Below are 26115 nucleotides of genomic sequence, written 5' to 3'. Positions count from 1 at the left end.
TTAGACCATTTCAGCACCAGTAATCCAATTAGACCAGCACCAGTAAATCCAATTAGACCACTTCGGCACCAGTAAATCCGATTAGACCACTTCAGCATCAGTAATCCAATTAGACCAGCACCAGTAAATCCAATTAGACCACTTCGGCACCAGTAAATCCAATTAGACCACTTCAGCATCAGTAATCCAATTAGACCAGCACCAGTAAATCCAATTAGACCACTTCGGCACCAGTAAATCCAATTAGACCACTTCAGCACCAGTAAATCCAATTAGACCACTTCAGCACCAGTAAATCCAATTAAACCACTTCAGCACCAGTAAATCCAATTAGACCACTTCAGCACCAGTAAATCCAATTAGACCACTTCGGCACCAGTAAATCCAATTAGACCACTTCGGCACCAGTAATCCAATTAGACCACTTCGGCACCAGTAAATCCAATTAGACCACTTCAGCACCAGTAAATCCAATTAGACCACTTCAGCACCAGTAAATCCAATTAGACCACTTCGGCACCAGTAAATCCAATTAGACCACTTCAGCATCAGTAATCCAATTAGACCAGCACCAGTAAATCCAATTAGACCACTTCGGCACCAGTAAATCCAACTAGACCACTTCAGCAACAGTAAATCCAATTAGACCACTTCAGCACCAGTAAATCCAATGAGACCACTTCAGCACCAGTAAATCCAATTAGACCACTTCAGCACCAGTAAATCCAATTAGACCACTTCAGCACCAGTAAATCCAATTAGACCACTTCAGCACCAAAAAATCCAATTAGACCAGCACCAATAAATCCAATTAGACCACTTCAACACCAGTAAATCCAATTAGACCACTTCAGCACCAGTAAATCCAATTAGACCAGCACCAGTAAATCCAATTGGACCACTTCAGCACCAGTAAATCCAATTAGACCACTTCAGCACCAGTAAATCCAATTAGACCACTTCAGCACCAAAAAATCCAATTAGACCAGCACCAATAAATCCAATTAGACCACTTCAACACCAGTAAATCCAATTAGACCACTTCAGCACCAGTAAATCCAATTAGACCAGCACCAGTAAATCCAATTGGACCACTTCAGCACCAGTAAATCCGATTAGACCACTTCAGCACCAGTAAATCCAATTAGACCACTTCAGCACCAGTAAATCCAATTAGACCACTTCACCACCAGTAAATCCAATTAGACCACTTCAGCACCAGTAAATCCAATTAGACCAGCACCAGTAAATCCAATTAGACCACTTCAGCACTAGTAAATCCAATTAGACCACTTCAGCACCAGTAAATCCAATTAGACCACTTCAGCACCAGTAAATCCAATTAGACAACGACAGCACCAATAAATCCAATTAGACCACTACAGCACCAGTAAATCCAATTAGACCACTTCAGCACCAATAAATCCAATTAGACCAACACCAGTAAATCCAATTAGACCACTTCAGCACCAATAAATCCAATTAGACCAGCACCAGTAAATCCAATTAGACCACTTCAGCACCAATAAATCCAATTAGACCACTTCAGCACCATGCATTAATTTTATTTTCATCATAGGCATAAGGTAAAAAAAATAATATCATCTCTCAAAAAAAAAAACAACAAAGAACTATATTCAACTGCCTCATTCCCAGTTAAGGATCCCTGCCAGGACCATTAAAAACATCAATCCAGAACGAAGACAGAGAGCAAGATGGAAAGGGAAAACAAATATGTTACAGTGAATGACATAATCAGTTGGATGGTGAAAAGGTTTGAACTGAGATATTGCCAAGTTTAGTTAGAAGGTCAATTTTTTTATCAAAAATGAGTTCTTGTCATAAATGATTAAATCAACCCTTTTTGTACATCTAAGCTTAATTTCACTTCTAATTTTTTTTACAGCTAGTCAAGTTTAAATTTGAGAAAAGTTGCTGGATACCTTTCCCATACATTTGACCATAACTTCATGAAAAATCACCCGATTTACTTCAAATAAAGATTGAAATGCTCTGGGGAGGATATTCTTTTAGAAAAAAAAATAAATGCAAATCCAAAAGTTTCACCTTACGACTGATTATGTCATGCACTGACACATACAGGAGATATATGACACAGCAAGTGACCTCTATGCCTATCATAGGAGGTCAGAAGACCCCCCAACCCATAGTGAAATTCTTTCTATTTTTCAATTCTCCAAAGTAGCTAAATTAAGGAGCAGGCACTGGTGTAGGATAAAGAACTGAACAAGCGTGTATGAAAGGTGCCAGACAAAGCAAGAAAGAAAAATACAAGAAAAAATAACCATCCCAAAAAATCAGACGACTCCACTGGGGATCGAACCTCAGACCTTCTGATTACTGGTCAGACATGCTATCATTACAATACCTGTAATGTCTGACAGATAATCAGAAGGTCTGAGGTTCCATCCCAGTCGAGGTCGACTGGTTTTTTAAGGATGTTTTCTTTTCCTGCAATTTTCTTTCATGCTTTGTCTGGCACCGTTCATACACGCTTGTTCAGTTCTCTATCGCACTTATCAGCTGACACAGTACGTCACTTTCACCTTTGACCCTCCAACCAATCTTCTGTATTCATCAATACAACAAGCGTGTGCCTACCTTCGTCTCCCTCCCCATCATCACCAAAGGCAGACACTTCCAGATTGTGGGACAACGGAGATTGGAAATGATGACTGTGGAGATTGCGTCGAGTCGTCACGTGGGTCAAACGTACCGTCTGGCCGCATTTGATTGGAGTCCTGAAAATGAAAAGATTAAAAGGAAACAAATTTTTAAAATTAAAACACATTTTTGCACAGATTGAAAATAAGACCAGAAAATCCTACATTTTGTATGGTGGTAAATAAAGATAAACTAAAATTAAAACAAAAATGAGATATCAGTTATAGTGATATAACACGCTACACCAAATGTGTGAATACTATAACACCACACCAATGTGTTGGATATAACTATAACACGCTACACCAAATGTGTTTGCATACAGCTCAGTGCTGATGGTGACAAAAAGTGAAAAAGTAGGAAATTGTTGAACGATTGCCTTTAAGCCCCATTTCTACTGCACTAAACCCCAATTTTAGAGCAACTGAGATGATAGACTATCATTGATACTCTAGCTAACTTCTGGAGAGTGGGAAACTGTACCTGTGTGTTCCACCACACATCAACTCTCTCATTGCTAGCACATTGTTTCGAGAAAATGTAATTTTAAAAGGAGGAAATTTCTCCTCTGACTCCAAAATCGCAGATTTCCACAGATCCGAGGAAAACCATCAGCACTGATAACTATAACACACTACACCAAATGTGTTGCATATAACTATAACACACTATACCAAATGTGCTGCATATAACTATAACACACTACACCAAATGTGTTGCGTATAACACACTACACATGTGTGTTGAAAATAGAGATGAGTACCTCCTTTGTCATCAAAAAATTATTGTTGCTACTCATAATTACTTACAGTTGGTTTCTGATACAAATCCCTTTAAGACTCCTCTTCATTGGACTCTATCAATTTTGGCTGCATATCTGCCCCACTTCCAGTTAATAAAAAAATTTGCTTTGAAGTTGTCACATATGATTTCTTGGTCTGACCAAAATTAATCAAGACTGTTTTTAAAAGCATTTATAGACTGCAGTTATAACAAACGTTGATAGTAGTACTACTAGACTGCTTCATGTGTTGGCAACTCTAAGGGCAAATCAATTTTTTCTCAGTGATGTTTTGACATGCTGATGGCAAATTTTCAATGGCCGACCTCTACAACATGGATGAATCATGTTGACATCAGACATCTTGTTTGATGGATTATCTATATTCCTTCATGGAATGCAGAGGCGACGGGATCTCACTATGACAACATGGGTGATTCCTGTTGACATCAGACATCTTGTTTGATGGATTATCTATATTCCTTCATGGAATGCCTAGACGTCGGGATCTCACTATGACAACATGGGTGATTCCTGTTGACATCAGACATCTTGTTTGATGGATTATCTATATTCCTTCATGGAATGCCTAGACGACGGGATCTCACTATGACAACATGGGTGATTCCTGTTGACATCAGACATCTTGTTTGATGGATTATCTATATTCCTTCATGGAATGCCTAGACGACGGGATCTCACTATGACAACATGGGTGATTCCTGTTGACATCAGACATCTTGTTTGATGGATTATCTATATTCCTTCATGGAATGCCTAGACGACGGGATCTTATCGTGCCGTTGCGAAAGGGGAGTAATTTTTTTTTTTTTTTTCATTGTTTTCTCAAAATATCTTTATACAGGCCTAGAAGTGATTCAGGAAAATATTTTTCCCTGCTTTTTCCATGCTCTAGGGAAAATTTTAAGGTAGTAATTTTCAAGCATATTCATCAATTCTAGACCAGTTACCACTACCTATATATATATATATATATATATATATATATATATATATATATATATATATATATATATATATATATATATATATATATATATATATATATATATATATATATATATATATATATAGAGAGAGAGAGAGAGAGAGAGAGAGAGAGAGAGAGAGAGAATCAGAAAAGAGGGGGAAATTATTGACTCGTAGTACATATTACTATAACAAGCCATCCAGTATCTAAGCCTACACCATCCGTGGGGGAAAAAAAGAAAAAAAAAGAGAGAGAGAGAGAGAGAGAGAGAGAGAGAGAGAGAGAGAGAGAGAGAGAGAGAGAGAGAGAGAGAGAGAGAGATGTGAGTGAAAAAGAGAGTGGCTGGGACTGAGAGAAAGAAATATATTGACTCTGGCTATTAATACTTGGACGTATTCCTGTAAAGTCTAGGCCTCCTACAACATGCAAAAAAAATATTTAAAAAAAGAGAGAGAGACAGATAGAGAGAGAGAGAGAGAGAGAGAGAGAGAAATGGGGAGAAAAGAGACAAAGAGAAGAGAAATCAATAGAGAGAAAAAGACATTTGAATATTACTATGAGAGAGAAAGTAGCGTCCAAAGACTTGTGGCCTACTTATTGAATTGCACATGAATGAAATAAAGCTAGTTAATCTAGAGACAGACAAAACAAACTTAGTACAAATTACAATGAGTAAACGACCTTAATCTGCCATCTCCAAATAATTGAATAACAAGTCACGAAAATTAATTAAAGTAGCCCAAGGACGTCGACCGTCTTTCTTAGCTTAGCTAACAATTGCATTCATGACCAAGTCAAAAACACAAAAAAAAAACAAAAAAACACAACACACACGCTCACACACACACACTACTAAGATGAGGGGAGGGATGTGTGTTTCTAGCACTCCTGTCTTGTCGACAATGATGAGTCGACTGAGTGAATCAAGCGTCTTTAAGTCTTCGACCAATCACAGGCTATCTAACCGAACCGGCTGGTCGAAACAAAGACGCTTCTCGCCGTCGATGTATTACGCTATTGTTGTGCAAGTGGCAAGGAATATAAGTAGGCCTAAAAGCTAAAATCTAAAAGTAAAAAATATAATTCTGAGGAATTTGAAAGTCACATTGTTGAAATCGGCTTGAAAAAAGAAGAACATTGGTCCTTGTTTCAGAAAAATCGGTTGAAAACCAACTGTTTTACGAATAAATTCGATTTTAAAAATTGGTTTTGTTTATTTTCGATTTTTTTAGCAACTTTTTTATTTATCGGCCGATTTTCTTGATTTTTATATCATTCTTTATATCTCAAAGAGACGAGATCAGTGATATACTTTGTTTGTTTCAAATGTAACTACAACATAATTTGGCTTTTTTTTACTTATCAACCGTGCCTGGATAATTTATTCAACACTGACGCAACTATCCCATTGCCGTCTTCCACTTCCAGTGTTTCAGCGATGACTCTAAACCACTATAATTACGTCATGCACAGGAAACATGGTAATAGTCTGTGTACTCTACGAATGCGGACCGGACTTTGCTGATTGGGTCGATCGTCATAACATAGGGCCTAGTAGTGTGAGGAAACCATAAGAGGCTGCTGCCATGCTCTGAGCCGATCGTTCGCAGGTTGGGTAATGATTACGCGGAAGAATACATGTTGGGTTGTTGTTCACCTAAATTTTTCTCACTGCTTTTTCCCGGCCCCAGACAATTTTCACCGATTTTCCCGGCTTTTCCCGGTCCACTTCGAGGCCTGTTGTATGTCATGAAAGTGACCTTTGACCTTTGACATCTTGTTTCACTTACCCTCTTTTACAAGCAGCTCCAGTTTTGGCCCTCACCTGCCAGTAGCTGTTGTGGTCATCGGATGCTGATACACCTGTAACAGACTGGAAAACGGAAAATACTGTAATACTACAACACTCCCAAGCTTACCGATTCAGCTTGTCCATTTCTACTTTTTAAGATTTATGTACGAATAGCACAAGTAATGAAATTCTGTTACTATTATTATTTTTTTTTTTCTTGGGAGGGGAGGGGGTCCCAATGGCTTTGTTGGTAGAGCACTCGCTTCACATACAAAGGGACCAAGATTGATCCCGGGTGCTTTGAGCACGTTTAGTGGTTATTGCACTCTATAAAAGCTCAAAGCTCAAATATGGAAAGGTACTTCTAACTTATAACCTGATAAATAACTGGGATCATTATGATTTGAGAGAAAATAAATGTAAAGTGTTTTGTGCGGTTATGTAGTCTTGTGGTATGAAACTTACCTTCAAATCGGAAGGTCCTGGGTTTGAGTCCAGCTCTGAGCGGAGCATAGTAGAGTCCTTGGAAAAGACTCTTTACTCACATTCTCTCAATATACTCAGGTGTAAAATGAGTACCCGATCATTAACAGTGTTGCATCTGTCGGAAAAAACATTGTGTGTATCACCTAACAGGCGTCATGTCTCGTCCTACATGCTGTTTGCTAGGGACTCCTTGTAAAGCGCTTTGAGCACTTTTGGTGGCTATTGCGCTATACAAAACTCACGTTTTTTGAGTTTTTAAAAATAAAATTCTAATTCACCTGTTGACCACTTCCTGAGCCGTATTTGACGTCATGAGAATGAAGTCGGACTTGACTTTCAGAGTTCAATATTTTCAAAGCTGAACCACACGTTACAAAATCATATCCAAACCCTGTTGACAAAACAGAAAGAAAACAACAAAAAAAAAAACAAGTGGTCATTTGGGCAATATTACCATGATTATATTCTAAGGCATTGATATGGCTGGTTAATTGTGCGGCTATGTGGTCTAGTGGTATGACACTCGCTTTCGGATCGGAAGGTCCTGGGTTCGAGCCTCCCTTGGCCCATAGTTGAGTCCTTGGAGAAGGCTCTTTACTCACATTCTCTCACCGTACTCAGGTGTAAAATGAGTACCTGGCCGTTAACAACGTTGTCTCTGTCCCAAAAAATTGTAATATCGCCTGATAGGCGTCATGTCTCGTCCTACATGTTATGTGTTGCTGTTGGCCAGGGACCCCTTGTAAAGCGCTTTGAGCACGTTTAGTGGATATTGCGCTATATAAAAGCTCAAGTTGTTTTTTTTTAATTAAGCATTGTGAAAATGTCAAACAATTGAGAGAGAGAGAGAGAGAGTGTGTGTGTGTGTGTGTGTGTGTAATATATATATACACAAATGATGCTTTTTTGGCAAGTTGCTATGCAGATGATACTCTGACCCTACACAAACCAACACTGACAACCCCTGAATGTCCCTGGAAATTAATTTTAGACTAACGATTATAAACAAGGAATACAATACAGAGAGATGAGAAAGCAGTTTCATATTTGCCATAATAATAATCAACCAATTGATTGTGGGCAATCAAAATAAGAAGAAGATATATATATATATATATATATATATATATATATATATATATATATATATATATATATATATATATATATATATAGAGAGAGAGAGAGAGCCTCGCCTTTGGCCGACCAACCTCCGCTGCACGTCCAACTCGCCTTGAGCATGCATTCACGTAAAATATAAAGATTATTTTTAAAAACCTACCTCTGTTTCAAAAACTAGCATCTTTCAACTTTCTAAGAAACATTTTGATTTTTCAGAACTTTAGTTCGTTAAAAAAATACCGGCCAATCTGACCCGTTGAGTCGAATGAAAACGAAATCTTGTTGTTTACACGGTTCAAAGGAAATGCCGTAAATAAGCTTTCATGGACTTCGTGTGTTGTTTTTACAGTGTCACGTGACCGTTTTGAGAAATTTGTCGTCTGCTACAAATAATTAGACCGGTAGGGGGTAGATATTTTCGTTGGAGCAGAGAAAAAGTGAGTATTATTTCTTGGACTTGTAGAGAGGCCTAGGGTCCACCAGCAGTCAAGTTGATTGAATAAAAGAAAAAAAGGCCTTTTTTATCCGCCGCCACCACCACCATGAGAGTGAAGGGTGAGGGGGGGGGGGGGGGGGGGGTGTTGCATGAAGACGAAAGGGAGACGTGGTGACCTTGGGTGACGTAGAGCATCTCAAGGATGCTGGCAGCAGTTGCAGGTGTTCTTAACCCCTTAACGGCGAAGCTAATTTTTTACTTTTAGATAATAGTTTGCTTTATCTTTATTATTGTTAACGGGGAATACAGCGTTTCCACCAAGAGAGCAGTCAGACTATCGCAACTCGGACTTCAATTGTCTATAATCGTTTTGCCGTTACTTGTCTTTTGATGATAGAAGATTTGGTGTTAGGTCAAAGATCGAATTTCGCCGCTAAAAGGTTGCATTGCTACTGGGTTTGCTCTTCCCCCCTACCCACCTTTTTTTTCTTCTTTTTTTTTCACCTTAGTATTGTTGATTGCTGCTATTTCCTTTTTTATGATTAGCAAGTGCCGTAGGATTCTCACAGGATGCAGGAGGACTGCAATTAACCCTTTGCCAGTGACACTGATTTTTTTTGTTTTCAAATAATAGTCTTCATTTATATTATTTTTTTAACGCAGAAAAAAAAAACGTTTCCACCATAAGAATAAGAGCAGTAAGAATATTGATAAAAAGCGCTTTGAGCACGTTGGGTGGATATTGCCCTCTATAAAAGCTCAAATTCTTAAATTGTAATTTGTTTTTTGTCTTTTGATGAAAACGGTAAGATTTTATTTTTGGTCCAAGTAAGATTGATATTCGCCTTTAAAAGGTTAAGTTGTTTTGTTTTTTCAGGTTTTTTTGTTTTGTTTTTCAAATGCGGATACGCTGCTTCTTCCTTTTTTTTTTTTCCTCAACTGGCAAGCTATCGCTGTACTTACCCGCATGGCTTGCACACACAAAAGGAAACATCAAGGTCACAAAACCTTACATCCAGGTCACAAAATCAGACAACTAGGTCACACATCAAGACATCTCTGTTTCGTTTGTTCCAAGATAGCAAAACAAACCAGACGTCTTGGAGTTCGAAAGAGCTTTCCATAAAATATTTGGTATTTGCAAGACCCCCAGAAACCAATTCCCTATACAGCTCTTGTGCACGGTTACTTATGACCTTGATTTCTTTCGTACCCACCCCCAAAATCACACTTATTGTGTGTTATAGGCAGAACATAATAAATAGCTGGGCTGCCACATGCGTGACTAAATTGGCCAAAGAGAGAATCTATACTTTGGCATTAGACACCAATTACCTGATGTCTTGGTTTTTAATCCTAGCCGAGTGAGAGAGAAAAAACAAAACAATCATACATGTATCTGCAAACAACAGAACGTTTTCATTTTACATTGAGATGGGAAGGGGAAGGGATAACACTATGACAAGAGAGAGAGAGAGAGAAAGAGAGAGAGAGAGAGAGAGAGAGAGAGAGAGAGAGAGAGAGAGATGGGCGGGGAATGGGGGGGGGGGGGGATAGTAAGGGGGAATGGGAAAAGATGAAAGAAACAATGGGTTGCCTGATGACGTAGATCAAAGGATTGTTACAGCGGTGTTCACGGTGCGTACTTCGTGAAATTTTAACCTTTTACAGTGACACTGATTTTTTTCTCCAGATGGCTTATGCAGAATAGATCGTTTCTACCAAGAGAGCAGTAGTAAGAGTATATTTCGACTCGGGCTTCAATTAAACTATAAATCGCAAAGCTTGTCTTTTAATGATAACATTAAGACTAAGATCTGGAGTTTGGGGAGTGTAAGATGGAATCTCGCCATTAATGGTTAAAATTATTTTTATTTTTTTTTAAATAACACACACACACACACATACACACACACACACACACACACACACACACATGAGCGCGCGCGGTCACGACAGCGGGACCATCTATTGCTTGTGTTGCAACGGTAAACCAGTTTACGTGTACGTAGATCCTGAGGCTAGATGCCCCGTTACCGTGTACGTAGGCACTCCCAAAAAAAAAAAAAAAGAAAGAGACACACACACACACACACACACACACACACACAGTCTTGCATCCGCTACGAACTAATTTTGCGCACCAATTTTTACTGCACTAATGCACCAAATTGCATACCTATCTAGGGACACTTTTTTCCGTATCTTTTTCTCAATAAACTTTTTAAAAAACCTTTGTTTTGCGCGGCTATTGCGCGGCAGGCGGCTGGCACTAGGGGGCACCAACCTATGGGTCAGACGTGAAAAACACACGATTTAGCGAGGAAAGAATCATTAAATATTTAGGATATAATTTCAAACACAATTTTTGAAATTCATCAAGGATTGTCTAGTACCGAATGTTTTTTTATAGAAAACAAATGTATCTTCAAATCTAAACCGCTTTTGACGGTATGCGGCAAGTTTTTATTTATTTTTCTGTCCAAACGAATTATTTGTCCTGGTTATAGAAGCTAAGTATTGGTAACACCGGCTCAGCTCTCTATATATATAGAGAGCCTCGCCTTTGGCCGACCAACCTCCGCTGCACGTCCAACTCGCCTTGAGCATGCATTCACGTAAAATATAAAGATTTTTTTTAAAAACCTACCTCTGTTTCAAAAACTAGCATCTTTCACCTTTCTAAGAAACATTTTGATTTTTCAGAACTTAAGTTCGTTAAAAAATACCGGCCAATCTGACCCGTTGAGTCGAATGAAAACGAAATTTTGTTGTTTACACGGTTCAAAGGGAATGCCGTAAAAAAGCTTTCATGGACTTCCTGTGTTGTTTTTACAGTGTCACGTGACCGTTTTGAGAAATTTGTCGTCTGCTACAAATAATTAGACCGGTAGGGGGTAGATATTTTCGTTGGAGCAGAGAAAAAGTGAGTATTATTTCTTGGACTTGTAGAGAGGCCTAGGGTCCACCAGCAGTCAAGTTGATTGAATAAAAGAAAAAAAAGGCCTTTTTACTGCACTAATGCACCAAATTGCATACCTATCTATGGTTCCGTATCTTTTTCCTAATAGGTAAACTTTTTTAAAAACCTGGGGTCAGGGTTGCTAGTTTGGCCTCCTGGTGGCCAAATTTGAGAAATTTGGCCTTTTCCCAAGCCATTTGGTCTCCCAAAATTTGGTTTGGCCACGTGCTAACGCCACAGATTGCATTTGCTAATGCTTCTATATATACGAATTTTCCTTATCCTATCTAAATTGTTTAACAAATCTAAAGAGTTTTCGCGAGGCTAAGGTGGGTTTGGTGGTATTTGCGATTTGGGCTCCTGCCGAGGAATCTGGCATCTTGCTATAGCTAGTTTGGTCTCTTACTCAAAAATGATCTGGCAACCCTGCCTGGCTAGGCGGAACCTTGATACAGAAACGGGGACCCAGACGATTTCGCGAGGATTTAAAAATGAAACCGATTAGAATATGATTTCAACACAACTTTTGAAATTCATCAAGGATTGTCCATTACCGAATGTTTTTTGATAGAAAACAAATGCATCTTCAAATCTAAACTGCTTTTGACGGTAAGCGGTAAGTTTTTTATTTATTTTTCTGTCCAAACGAATGATTTGTCCTGGTATAGTAGCTAAGTATTGGTAACACCGGCGCAGCTCTCTATATATTATATATGTGTGTGTGTGTATAGTGTATGTGTAGTGTGTGTGTGTGGGAGTGAGAGGACCTAATCAAAAGTAAAACCGATAATAATTGAATGAATCCACCTATCCCGAAGATTATGTGAGGCAGGTAGGGTGGCTTAAAGTGTATGATTGAGATCAAAATGGGAGTGGTGGCTGGCTGGTGACAGTGACAGTGACAGTGACAGTAGTTCAGTAAAAGTTCTGTGACCGGTGCCGGTACGGTAAATTAAAGTAAGATGAGCAACGTTCATAATTAAAACTGAAAGTAGAAACGTTGATTAATATTCATACACTACTTACGAGAACTTGATATTTGATCAATTAAAGGGATGATCAACACAGTGAATAATGTTTGAGACCACATTATGACTCCCGTTTCAGGCTTGTTATAACGGTAAAATTTCGTTGAATAGCTGTTCTCCACGTAAGGGTTGATTTTTAACCCATTTGTTATTTCAGATTTAGGAGAGCTCTTGTTATTATAAGTCGGTTGCGTCGGTTGTCAATCTTTTCGCTTTTTAGTTTTATCTTTTAGTTTTATAGAGATGCTACGCTATTATGATAATGATGATGATGATGATAATGGTGATTATCGGACATTATCGTCATCATCATCATCATCATCATCATCATCATCATCATCATCATCAGCATCACCATTATCCATGTGACATTCATCATCATCAAAACAAAAATATAATCTCTACCTGTAGCTAAAAAGATATCCTCCTCCTCCTTCTCCTCCTCCTCCTCCTCCTCCTCCTCCTCCTCCTCCTACTCCTCCTCCTCGTCGTCGTCGTCATCGTTCTCCGTTTCTTCGTCTTCATCATCCTCCCCCTTTTCTTCTTCTTGTTCCTCCTCCTCCTCCTCCTCCTCCTCCTCCTCCTCCTCCTCCTCGTCGTCGTCGTCGTCGTCATCGTTCTCCGTTTCTTCGTCTTCATCATCCTCCCCCTTTTCTTCTTCGTGTTCCTCCTCCTCCTCCTCCTCCTCCTTTTCCTCCTCCTCCTCCTCCTCCTCCTCCTCCTCCTCCTCCTCCTCCTCCTCCTCCTCCTCCTCCTTTTCTTCTTCTTCTTCTTCTTCTTCTTCTTCTTCTTCTTCTTCTTCTTCTTCTTCTTCTTCTTCTTCTTCTTCTTCTTCTTCTTCTTATTATTATTATTATTATTATTATTATTATTATTATTATTATTAGTGTTGCATACGAACGTGTGTGTGGGGGGGGGGGGGAAGCAGAGGGGGTATGTGTTATATTTGCGTGAATAAACAAATAACACGGCATTTGAGTATTGATGGTAGAGCATTGAACGTGTATAGTCTGATTTACATACTTGAGTGAGAACTAATCACTGCCGGGCAGTTTAAAAATAATAAGAGAGCTGAGTGACGTCAATTTCGTTCCTTCTGTTGCCACTCCATAAATATCCCGTCTCTGGATTTCTGTACCGGATCAGACTATGAAAGTGGTTGTTTGTTGTTATGATTGATCTGGCGGACAGAATAGGTGAGTATTCCACACATACCTTCACCAATCACGATGAAAGAGGATTGAATACACATCACCTTACTGCTTGAAATCAAAACAGAAAACGGTCGGTATTCGTGTTGTCATTTGTCTGCCTCCCGGCTGTTTTTTAGTTTTGAACTGTTACTCGGACTGTCCGTTTAAATGCAAGTCATATTATCGCTACATTTCTTTAACTGCAAGTCCTGCAATAACCATAAACGGTTAAAGTCTGAAAGAGGGACTTTAATGAACACTAATCACCAAACTGGCGTTATAAAACAACAATAACAAAGAGCCGGGTGTCGTCAACATCATTCTTTCTATAGATAGTATGCGCTTGGCTAAGAAGATCACAACATTGCCATCCGGAAGTATAAAGGACCAACACACAAAACTATGTGTAACCTTGATCCTTTATAGTCTGGTTAATACAGTTTAGTGAGAATTACTTATAAACGCGGACGGCAAAAAACAATAATAAAGACCAGATTGACGTCATCTTCGTTCTATCTATACGGCTGCATCAGTGCGTCAGATCCGTTTGAACGCAAATCCAGTGACATTTCATGTTATCATCTTTGGACCTGGAGACAAGCGTAATTTGATGTTCGGATGTAACATGAATGGAACTCTTACAATTGGTCGCCGAGAGTTTAAACCAACAATTACAGTACAGCAACAACAACATCGACATCATCAACAACAACAACAACAACAACAACAACAACAACAACAATAACAACAGCAACAACAACGACAACAATAATAATAATAACAACAACGACGACAACTACAACAACAACACAATAAATATCAACAAAGGGTAAATTAAAACAAACAAAAAGAAAAAGAACCAAAAAAAAAAAAAAAAAAAAAAAAAAAAAAAATAATAATAATAATAATAATAATAATAATAATAATAATAATAATAATAATAATAATAATAAATAATAGATATCAACAAGCAACACAAAAAAAAAAAAAGAAAAAAAGACCAGAACAAAACAACGACAAAAACAAAACAAAAGTCAAACAAAACAAAATAATTAAATTAAAATGAGCTTAATTTTATTTCGCGCAATATCCACTTAACGTGCTCAGTGCGATTAATAAGGTGTCCTAATTCCCAAGCCAGCTAAAATACAATGTAGGAAAACCCATGACATGATGCCTTTGTGGCGCGATGACATTCGTCCACCAAATCCAAGCATCAGTAACACACTGAAAAGTCACCTGGAACAACTACAAAACACGTCGAACTTCTACGTCATGGCACAAGATCGAACGGCGAGAGCTCAGGTGGTCGCTGGTTCGGAGAGTAAGTAAGTAAGTGGGGCAATTACAATTTTTTCCAGAGATAACAACGCTGTTACTGGTCAGGTACTCATTCTACACCTGAGTGTAGTGAGACAATGTGAGTGAAGAGTTCTTGCCAAAAGACACCATTTTGCGCCGTTGATGGGGGACTCGAACTGTTGCTCAAAGCTCAGGGTTGAGTATTATTACAACGACTAGACAAGAAACGTAGCTGGAAAAAAAAAAAAAAAGATCTACAGATAGTGTGCGCTTGGTTAAGAAGCTCACAACATTGTCATCCGGATGTATAGATAGAATGAAGTTGCCGTCACTCGGGTCTTTGTTATTGTTTTTTGCCATACACGTTTATGAGTAATTCTCACTTAACTGTATTATCCAGACTAGAAACGTTCATGGTTACACAGAATTTTGTTTGTTGTTCCGTTATACTTCCGGGTGGCAATGTTGTGAGCTTCTTAGCCAAGCGCATGCTATCTATATCTGACCAACGCACAAAACTGTGAAACATTGAAGGTTTATAGTCTGGTACAGTTTAGTGAGAATTCTCATAAACGCTGATGGCAAAAAATAAAAACGATAAGAAAGACTTGAGTGACGTCATACTACCTAAAGTCTGATTGAAAAGAACTGCTCATAAAAATGGCTGGCTAAAAACAATAACAAAGAGCGGAGTGACGTCAATTTAACGTCAAATTAACGTCACTCATCTCTTTGTTGCTGGAGGATGCTCTGAACTTTTTGGTTCGACGCAAAGAGCCAATCGTCTGATTGACGTATAGATAAAACGAAGATTACGTCACTCAGGTCTTTGTTATTGGGTTGTTTTTTTTTTGTCATCCATCTTTATGAGCAATTCTCACTAAACTGTATTAACTATATTATACGTTCAAGGTTACACATAATTTTTTTGTGTTAGTTCGTTATATTTCCAGATGGCAATGTTGTGAGATTCTTAGCCAAGCGCACAGCTTCTATATTTTAGTGAGAACACTAATCACCCAAAATGGTGGTCGCAAAACAATAACAAAGAGCTGGGTGACACCGTAACTATCGGAACAATGGCCGACGCCCTTATTAAATGTTTCTCCGAGTGTATCCAGAGGAAAAAAACAAACATTATAAATCTGATCATGTTTTGACTTTTACACATTCTGATCACAAGACATATGAAAAGTTCTAGCCAGCATGAAGAGTAAAAAGTACCGATTTTCTTTGTTTAGAATCACGATGGTCGCCGTTACTGGGCGACGTGACATCCGACTATTGAATCCAATTCGCGTAAAAACGAACCCTGCCTTTAAAGGGGTAACAAGAATGTTGTATTGACTTAGCTTTAAGGATTTGGGAGGAAAATCTCGGTTTTTCCCTTCCTTGTTTGGTTGGTTTCCGCTTTGTCGTGCTGTGTGTCATGATGGCTTGAGATGTGTTGGTGATGGTTGTCTCTTTCGGTAGTGGTGGTGGTGGTGGTAATGATGATGATGACGATGGTGGTGATGGTGGTGGTGGTGGTGGTAGTGGTGGTGGTAATGATGATGATGACGATGGTGGTGATGGTGGTGGTGGTGATGGTTGTCTCTTTCGGTAGTGGTGGTGGTGGTGGTGGTAATGATGATGATGACGATGGTGGTGATGGTGGTGGTGGTGGTGGTAATGATGATGATGACGATGGTGGTGATGGTGGTGGTGGTAATGATGATGTGGATGATATGATGGTGGTGGTGATGGTGGTGACCGTGGTGGTGGTAATGATCATGATGATGATGATGATGATGATGGTGTTGATGATGAGGAGGATAATGATGAGTTCCCTTTCTATACGACTTAAACTTACAAGAAAAAGAATGGATGAAGAAAAGAGAGAGAGAGAGAGAGAGAGAGAGAGAGAGAGAGAGAGAGAGAGAGAGAGAGAGAGAGAGAGAGAGAGAGAGAGAGAGAGAGAGAGAGAGAGAGAGAGAGAGAGAGAGAGAGAGAGAGAGAGAGAGAGAGAGAGAGAGAGAGAGAGAGAGAGAGAGAGAGATTATTTTTTCTTTGCCTTAGAGAATGCCATTAAAATTACGAAGACAAAACAAAACGAGGAGATAAATATCTGTCTTAAAAATCACGTGATCACCACTAAAAAATGGGTGAAGGGGAGTGTTCATCTTCCGCGAAATAAAAACCCTTTTCCTTAAGAAGAGACTGGATGTAGAGTTGGTTTCCCCAACAAACTGGCAGTCTTTGATGTTCAATCAAGATGCACTTCTCCATTCCTGATACAGAAGAAGTAAAAGATGGAAACGGCACGTTTACGGTAAGGATGATTTTCATACATTCGTGAAGGAACTGACCATCCATCTTCATGTTTTTATTTTGACTTGACTTCTCTTCTTGGCCAATTATATAATTTTTAAAAAATGATATATATACTTATAGTGCTTGTGGAGTTCCAATTGAATTTGACGTATTTGACCCACAGTTTAATATCTATAATATTAATATTTACGCCATATGATAAAGACAAATTTTTGAGTGAGGTGGACATCACAATCCGATCAGATCACTGACTTGGTGGACTGGCATATACATACATACACATCATCATACAGTCATACAGTTACAGTGAATGCATTATTTATTAGTTAATGCATTGGCTAGACTAGAGAGCCTAGAGTTCGAGTCGATTGACAATACGAAGATGGGAAATAAAAAGGGGTGGATATGAATATGATCACCTTAAACTTAAAGCATTTCATTGTGTTTAGGTTTTTTTTTTTTTTTTTTTTTTCTTGTTTTCTTTGGGGGTTTTTTTTTTGTTCAATCAATCAATCCCAATAAAGGCTGTTTGAGGAAGTCTTAGTTTTAGTGGCGATCAAATGTTAAACAGGAATTTTTCATTAAATTCAACCCACAATAGATAGAATGAAGATGACATCACTCAGGTCTTTGTTATTGATTTTTGCTATCCACGTTTATGAGTAATTCTCACTAAACTGTATTAACCAGACTATTAAATGTTCAAGGTTATGCATAGTTTTGTGTGTTGATCCGTTTTACTTCCGGATGGCAATGCTGTGATCTTATTAGCCAAACGCACACTATCTATAGAATAGGTTCTATTTTTACAGTTGCTATGACTATGAAAAATGAGGCGTGCATGCCTTCTAGTAATGTGTAATATTCTAATTTCGACATGGAAGTAATTCCTTATTCATTTTTTAATTTTTGACAGATTTATAATATTTTCGTCAACGGTGTATTCCATTGTAAAGCAAGATACAAACTTTTGAGGAGCTTTCACGATGAGGTGAGTTTGATTCGGATTTATTTACTGTCAATGTAAAACATCTTTTATGGTGTCTGAATCTGAATGTTTCCCGGAGTTGACTCAATTTTGAGTATTTGTATTCAAGGGCGGGGAGAGTTGTAGAATGTGGCAGCCATTGTTGGTGTTTAGGCTGAAGAATTTTGATAATCTTCACTGGAACTTGTCTAAATCTGTTGTGTTTGATTCACACACGATTCGGAAAGAGCATTCCAGTCATTGATGGTGCAGGGTGATAATGGATACTTGAAGATGTTTGAATTTACATATTGGTGTTTTTGTGTTTTTAAGTGACACGTCTTGTTACAACAGTCAAGCATCGTTCAGCATGTTCAGATGAGTGGCAGTGGTTGTGTGTCCTTTGGCAAGGCACTTAAATACTGTGTCAGATTTTCATCCTCAATAGATTACTCTTAGAAAATGAGCAAAACTGTAAATAGCACAAACTAAGGTAAAGAAAAGCAACTAATTTTTGGAGGTCTTTTCCTACTGATGAAAAGAAGTTAACTTTCATGGTTGCAGATTTTCCGCATATTTATAGAATCAATATGTTAGAATACCCCTGTGCATTTTCCAAACTGTCAATTCGAAATGTTTTTTTTATTGGAGTTCAGTCTTCGATGTGTTGGCGTAAAAAATCAGTTAAGTCTTGCCTCCTGGATTGAAGTATTTTTGATTATTTAATAATTTTTTAAAAAATTGTTTTTCTAAATATATTCACTATTTTCTCTTCTTAAAAAAATCCTTATGTCTCCTCTTTTTACAGCTACGCAAAGAATATGGGGGTTTCTCTCTCCCCGAATTCCCAAAGAAAAAATTGCTTGCCCTTTCTCCTGCAGAAGTAGAACAGCGTCGGATGGCCCTGGAGCGATACATTCAACTCGGTAAGTGGGAAAATGTTCTTAGATAATAATGTGAAAATTTTCCCATTTACTCGTGTTGGTAGAAGTTTTTCTTTAAGATGCTTTTTTTTTTTCATTTTCTTTTCTATCTTTTTTTTTTTTTTTTTTTCTCTGAATTTGAACCCAAAAGATATATTTTATTATCATGTTTGGTAGAATTTTAAATGTTATTTTTACACCCAGAGAGAGAAAGTAAACTCCAAATGCAGAATTTTCTAGAGACATAATATGATATCTACATTGCCACCCAATCACTCAACCAACCCTGGATGGACAGAGGTCAGAGGGGTCAGAAAAAGCCTGGGTAGATTTGGAGACCGATTCCATTCCCTTAGCCTGAGTCAAATGTTCTACCAATCCAGTTACCAAAAACTCCATTATATTAATAATTATAAATAGCATTTCTATAACGCATAGTGGTGCTCTTTGCGCTTTCAAAAACTAGAGTATTCATATAGTGCAATATCCACTAAACGTGCTCAAAGCACTTTACAAGGGGCCCCCAGCAATGCTTAACATGTAGGATGAGACAACGCTGTTTACAACTGGGTACTCATTCTACACCAGAGTACAGTGAGAGAAAGTCAGTAAAGAGCCTTTTCCAAGGACTCAACCACGCGCTGTTCAGAGCGGGTCTCGAACCCTGGACCTTCCATTCCGAGACTACATAGCCACTTATTTGATCAAAAATAAACTTGGCTTATTGTGATGTTGTACTATTTCACAGACGAGAGATAGAAAGACCATTAACAATCTTCTGCCATCTGTTTGGATTTCAAGTGATGTAGAAACATGTTTTACTGTTTATATTATTGGCTGGAGAAGTGTTTTGAGCCCAAAACGTTATGTGAAATGTATCTTATTTTCTTCTTTAAATCTGTTCTATTCATTTTTATACTTTACTTTTAACAATTATCTGTGATGTGAGGCTATGTGGTTTAGTGGAATGACACTCGCTTTCGGATCGGAAGGACCTGGGGTCGAGCCTCTCTCGGCGCATAGTTGAGTCCTTGGAAAAGGCTCTTTACTCACATTCTCTCACCATACTCGTGTGTTAATTGAGTACCTGGCCGTTAACAGGGTTGTCTCTGTCCGAAAAAATGTAATATCGCCTAATAGGAGTCGTGTCTCGTTCTATGTCTTTAGTGTTGTTGTTGGCCAGGGACCCCTTGTAAAGCGCTTTGAGCACGTTTAGTGGATATTGCGCTATATAAAAGCTCAATTTTAAGCTCTATCAATGTGAGACTGTGACAAAATGTCTGTACATGTCACTGGTGATTCCAGTCATGAATGTGGTTGTGTTGATAGAGAAAAATTGTTTGAAAAAACAAAACAAGGATAAGATAAGATTTTTTACATGAAGTGAAATGTTTCAAAATTACATTCTTCATATTCCATTGGTGTCAGCATTTCTTGTAAATAAACGGTCTACAATTGTAACATTTGATTTTCTTGAAATTGTAACATTTCATTTTCTTGAAATTGTAACATTTAATTTCCTTGAAATTGTAACATTTAATTTTCTTGAAATTGTAACATTTAATTTTCTTGAAATTGTAACATTTAATTTTCTTGAAATTGTAACTTTTAATTTTCTTGAAATTGTAATATTTAATTTTCTTGAAATTGTAACATTTAATTTTCTTGAAATTGTAACATTTAATTTTCTTGAAATTATAACATTTAATTTCTTGAAATTGTAACATTTGATTTTCTTGAAATTGTAACATTTAATTTTCTTGAAATTGTAACCTTTAATTTCCTTGAAATTGTAACATTTAATTTTCTTGAAATTGTAACATTTAATTTTCTTGAAATTGTAACATTTAATTTTCTTGAAATTGTAACTTTTAATTTTCTTGAAATTGTAACTTTTAATTTTCTTGAAATTGTAACATTTAATTTTCTTGAAATTGTAACATTTAATTTTCTTACAATTCTCATATCACACCTATATCTTGAAACATGTCATCGAACAAGTTGGTGGATACTGGTACTCTATAAAATTTATTTATTTGATTTTTTTTCAGTGAGTCAAGATCCTCAAATCAGCAACAGTAACCTTTTCAACAACTTTCTGCTCACAGCACAACAGGTAGATACAATTATAATGGACTGGTAATATTGATAATACCAAAGCAACACATTAGGGAGCAGGCACTGGTGTAAGATAGAAATCTGTAAAAGTGTATATGAGACGGTGCAGGACAAAGCAATAAGAAAAAAAACAAGAAAAAATTATCTCCTGGGTGGGGTTCCCTACCTCCACAGTGGGCAGGGAGGTACTTATCATGTCTTCTATCCCCTTATAGCTGTTTTTCACTTTGCATTCTGTCTTTGTCTTAGTGTGGGATTGCTTGGTTTTGTCCTGACCATGGGCGGAGTCCTTGGCTAGGAGGGAAACAGTCAAATGCATAGTTATTGTTTTGGGAGATGATATTTTTTTCCTTGTAAATCATCTCTCTGTCATGTATTATTATATTTGTTATTTTTAATGTATAATGAAATGTAAGCATTTGAGTGTATTCCTCTTTGTTGGATCTTGTGCTTGTGTCTGGATGAGACTTATAGGTGATCTCACACTAAGTACATTGATGGTATGCTCTTGGAATCTACATCTGATCCTTATTTGTTCCCATTTCCCCTTTGTCTTACTTTTTCTTGGGTGCTTTAATTGTAATTCTAGAACTTTTTTACTCTCCCATTTTCTTCTTTTTTACTGGCGCTGATATAACCTAAATGTGTTGCAAGCGCCGTAAAACCTTTAAAAACAACAAACAAAACAAAACAAAACATCATCTCCAAAAATGGAACCTGCTTTGCCCGTCACCGTGTAATGTTTCATGTCAACCTTTTCAAATCTTTGACTGTAACGAGAATTTTGAAAGTAAATAAAATTTCCTCTTCGTCTTGGAGCAGTGTTTGGATATGTGGTCTAGTGGTGTGAAACTCGCCTTTGGATTGGAAGGTTTTGGGTTTGAGCCTCACTCGGCGCATAGTTGAGTCCTTGGAGAAGGCTCTTTACTCACATTCTCTCACCGTACTCGATTGTAATATGAATACCTGGCCGGCAACGGCGTTCTCTCTGTCTCGAAAAATTGTAATATCGCTTATTTGCATCATGTCTCGTTCTACATGTTACATGTTGCTGTTGGCTAGGGACCCTTTGTAAAGTGCTTTGAGCATGTTTAGTGGATCTTGTGCTATATATAAACTCTTTTTTTTTTTAGCCTATCAGCATCTCATGGAGTAAAAAACATTTGCCTTTTTTGCCAACTTGTGGCGCTGCTCTGCAGATGACATTTGTAATATCTTGGTCTTTTTTTTTTTTTTGAGTGAGCTGATGGTAATGTGATAAGCATTCACCTTTGGATCTTGAGGTTGTAGGTTCAGATCTCATTGGGATAATTTTTATTTGTACTTTGTTACTTTGGATATATGATTGAGATGTCAAGTGGTTGATGTTAGAGAGGGGGAGGGAGAAGGGGGGGGGGGGGGGGGGAGGGGGGGTTGAGCCCCACTTTGTGTAATTTCAATTTTATTTTCCTTGGTGAAGATTATTTACTTCCATATTTGCCCACTTGCACCACAAGGAAGAGTCCTGTTTAGATCGGGCATTTGTTTAATGGATTATTTATTTTCCTTCATGCTGAGGTGACGGCAGTTTTTGATGGCGTGCATAACCTGACACATCATAGAAAGGATTGCTTGGGTCAAAATGCTTTGGGATAGAAGAAGAAGAAGAAGAAGAAGAAGAAGAAGAAGAAGAAGAAGAAGAAGAAGATGAAGAGGAAGAAGAAGAAGAAGAAGAAGAAGAAGAAGAAGAAGAAGAAGAAGAAGAAGAAGAAGAAGAAGAAGAAGAAGAAGAAGAAGAAGAAGAAGAAGAAGAAGAAGAAGAAGAAGAAGAAGAAGAAGAAGAAGAAGGAGGAGGAGGAGGAGGAGGAGGAGAAATGTTGAAGCCAAGAATTTCCTGACATGATCATCATTTACTTCCTTGAGCAATCAAAAACTCATTCATCGAATCCACTATTCAAGTTATGGAAATTCCTGTCAGACATTTTTAAAATGATTTATACTTTGTGAGCTTTGGTTTTGAACTTTAAACTGTTCCATCTATTGACTGTCATGACACTTATTTTTGGAAGTTGTCGAATAGTGTATGATAAAGATTATGGGTAGTTGTAGAATAGTGTATGATAAAGATTGTGGGTAGTTGTAGAATAGTGTATGATAAAGATTGTGGGTAGTTGTCGAATAGTGTATGATAAAGATTATGGGTAGTTGTAGAAAAGTGTATGATAAAGATTGTGGGTAGTTGTAGAATAGTGTATGATAAAGATTGTGGGTAGTTGTAGAATAGTGTATGATAAAGATTGTGGGTAGTTGTAGAATAGTGTATGATAAAGATTGTGGGTAGTTGTAGAATAGTGTATGATAAAGATTGTGGGTAGTTGTAGAATAGTGTATGATAAAGATTATGGGGTGTAATTTTTTTTTTCTCTTTTGTTGGAGTTTAATGTTGATGAAAATGTGCCAGTTTTAAAAAGCAAAGAAGTGTTAAATGCATTCATATTGCGTCTATGTGGTCTAGTGGTATGACACTCGCTTTCGGATCGGAAGGTCCTGGGTTTGAGCCTCGCTGGGTGCATCGTTGAGTCCTTGGAAAAGGCTCTTTACTCACATTTTCTCACCATACTGAGGTGGAAAATGAGTAACTGGCTGTTAACAGCGTTGTCTCTGTCTCAAAAAAAAAAAGAAAAGAATATAGCAGGGCTGTCAAGTGTCCAGCATTTTATGGGACAGTCCCACATTTTGAGGCTGTGTCCCGCCGTCCCGCTTAAGGCACAAGTGTCCAGCATTTTATGGGACAGTCCCACATTTTGAGGCTGTGTCCCGCCGTCCCGCTTAAGGCACAAGTGTCCAGCATTTTATGGGACAGTCCCACATTTTGAGGCTGTGTCCCGCCGTCCCGCTTAAGGCACAAATGTCCTGCATTTCCCTGAATTGATGTAATAAATAAAAAATTTTTTTTACTATTTTTTAAATCTATTATTTTTTTTTTAAATATTTGTTTCGTTGCCTCCACAGCTTACTTTTTAATTTGATCCCTTATTCCTCAAAAAAAGGGACCAGATATTTTTGGCACTATGAAGAAGAACCATTTTTCTAGTCACATTGGCACTATAGTGCTAAATTATTTGTCAATTGGTCATTATAGACTTTTTTTTTGTAGCCATAATTCTTTTGTCACTACAATTTGTTGAGTGCATTACTACCATCCATATGCCATATCAGATCACCGTTATTATTCCATCATTATCACCATCCATATCCCATATCAGATCACGGTTATTATTCCATCATTATCACCACCTGGCATGATTACCCGTGATGTCTGATTTTGTGAACTTGGCAGCCCTGATATTGTGTCATGTCTGGTTGTACATGTTACTGTTGGTCAGGGACCCTTTGTAAAATGCTTTGAGCATGTTGAGTGGATATTGCTCGATATAAACGCTTCTTCTTTTTTTTTTTTTAAAAATAAAAAAAAAAGATTAAAATGTTTCAATTTTAAATCCATTTTTCAAGGAGTCACAGACAGAGGAAGCCGTACGCGTGTCCTTGGACGTGTTCTTGGTCAATGGACATAAAATCACGGTCAGCTTGATGTCCACTGACCAGACAGATGATGTCTTAGAGGTACGGACGGACTGGTCAACTTTTTATCATCATCATCATGGTTAAAGAAATAAATAATATAAGCATCTCTTTTGATAATGGATTTGTCTTCTTCTTCTTCTTCTTCTTCTTCTTCTTCTTCTTCTTCTTCTTCCTTCTTCTTCTTCTTCTTCTTTCTTCTTCTTCTTCTTCTTCTCTTCTTCTTCTTCTTCTTCTTCTTCTCTTCTCTTCTTCTTCTTCTTCTTCTTCTTCTCTTCTTCTTCTTCTTCTTCTTCTTCTTCTTCTTCTTCTTCTTCTTCTTCTTCTTCTCTTCCTTCTTCTTCTCCTTTTCTTCTTCTTCTTCTTTCTTCTTCTTTTCTTCTTCTTCTTCTTCTTCTTCTTCTTCTTCTTCTTCTTCTTCTTCTTCTTCTCTTCTTCTTCTTCTTCTTCTTCTTCTTCTTCTTCTTCTTCTTCTTCTTCTCTTCTTCTCTCTTCTTCTCTTCTTCTTCTTCTTCTTCTTCTTCTTCTTCTTCTTCTTCTTCTTCTTCTTCTTCTTCTTCTTCTCTTCTTCTTCTTCTTCTTCTTCTTCTTCTTCTTCTTCTTCTTCTTCTTCTTCTTCTCTTCTTCTTCTTCTTCTTCTTCTTCTTCTTCTTCTTCTTCTTCTTCTTCTTCTTCTTCTTCTTCTTCTTCTTCTTCTTCTTCTTCTTCTTCTTCTTCTTCTTCTTCTTCTCTTCTTCTTCTTCTTCTTCTTCTTCTTCTTCTTCTTCTTCTTCTTCTTCTTCTTCTTCTTCTTCTTCTTCTTCTTCTTCTTCTTCTTCTTCTTCTTCTTCTTCTTCTTCTTCTTCTTCTTCTTCTTCTCTTCTTCTTCTTCTTCTTCTTCTTCTTCTTCTTCTTCTTCTTCTTTCTTCTTCTTCTTCTTCTTCTTCTTCTTCTTCTTCTTCTTTCTTCTTCTTCTTCTCTTCTTCTTCTTCTTCTTCTTCTTCTTCTTCTTCTTCTTCTTCTTCTTCTTCTTCTTCTTCTTCTTCTTCTTCTTCTTCTTCTTCTTCTTCTTCTTCTTCTTCTTTCTTCTTCTTCTTCTTCTTCTTCTTCTTCTTCTTCTTCTTCTTCTTCTTCTTCTTCTTCTTCTTCTTCTTCTTCTTCTTCTTCTTCTTCTTCTTCTTCTTCTTCTTCTTCTTCTTCTTCTCTCTTCTTCTTCTTCTTCTTCTTCTTCTTCTTCTTCTTCTTCTTCTTCTTCTCTTCTTCTTCTTCTTCTTCTTCTTCTTCTTCTTCTTCTTCTTCTCTTCTTTTCTTCTTCTTCTTTCTTCTTCTTCTTCTTCTTCTTCTTCTTCTTCTTCTTCTTCTTCTTCTTCTTCTTCTTCTTCTTCTTCTTCTTCTTCTTCTTCTTCTTCTTCTTCTTCTTCTTCTTCTTCTTCTTCTTCTTCTTCTTCTTCTTCTTCTTCTTCTTCTTCTTCTTCT

The 26115-nt window shown here is 37.6% G+C and overlaps 2 protein-coding genes across 4 annotated transcripts in view; one reads left to right on the top strand and one right to left on the bottom strand.

The window, feature by feature from the left end:
- The window catches only part of LOC144979669 (sorting nexin-17-like), a 73534-nt gene that overhangs the window by 18969 nt on the left and 28450 nt on the right, over window positions 1-26115 (top strand). Inside the window, exons 1-5 of one of the 3 annotated variants that reach the window (XM_078926516.1) lie at window positions 16900-17089; window positions 18008-18082; window positions 18867-18984; window positions 21033-21097; window positions 24592-24702. The exons of 1 other annotated variant lie outside the window; for it this stretch is intronic. In XM_078926516.1, coding sequence (XP_078782642.1) covers window positions 17033-17089; window positions 18008-18082; window positions 18867-18984; window positions 21033-21097; window positions 24592-24702 — 426 coding nt within the window. In that variant the 5' untranslated portion in view covers window positions 16900-17032. Of the gene's footprint in view, window positions 1-16899; window positions 17090-18007; window positions 18083-18866; window positions 18985-21032; window positions 21098-24591; window positions 24703-26115 lie in introns of those variants that run through there. One more of the 3 variants, XM_078926518.1, reaches the window with a different exon arrangement.
- Window positions 2564-12412, bottom strand: LOC144980177 (stromal cell-derived factor 2-like protein 1). Its single transcript, XM_078927751.1, has 4 exons — window positions 12282-12412; window positions 7014-7126; window positions 6248-6330; window positions 2564-2762 (listed from the first exon to the last, which is right to left on the bottom strand). Exons 1-4 carry the CDS (start codon window positions 12343-12345, stop codon window positions 2564-2566), a joined length of 459 nt encoding a protein of 152 aa, XP_078783877.1. The 5' UTR covers window positions 12346-12412.

Source organism: Berghia stephanieae, chromosome 9 (genome assembly GCF_034508935.2).
Source record: "Berghia stephanieae isolate SIO BIC M18660-M18661 chromosome 9, UCSD_Bste_1.3, whole genome shotgun sequence".
Lineage (NCBI taxonomy): Eukaryota > Metazoa > Mollusca > Gastropoda > Nudibranchia > Aeolidiidae > Berghia > Berghia stephanieae.
This window is presented reverse-complemented; position numbering and strand designations above follow the sequence as displayed.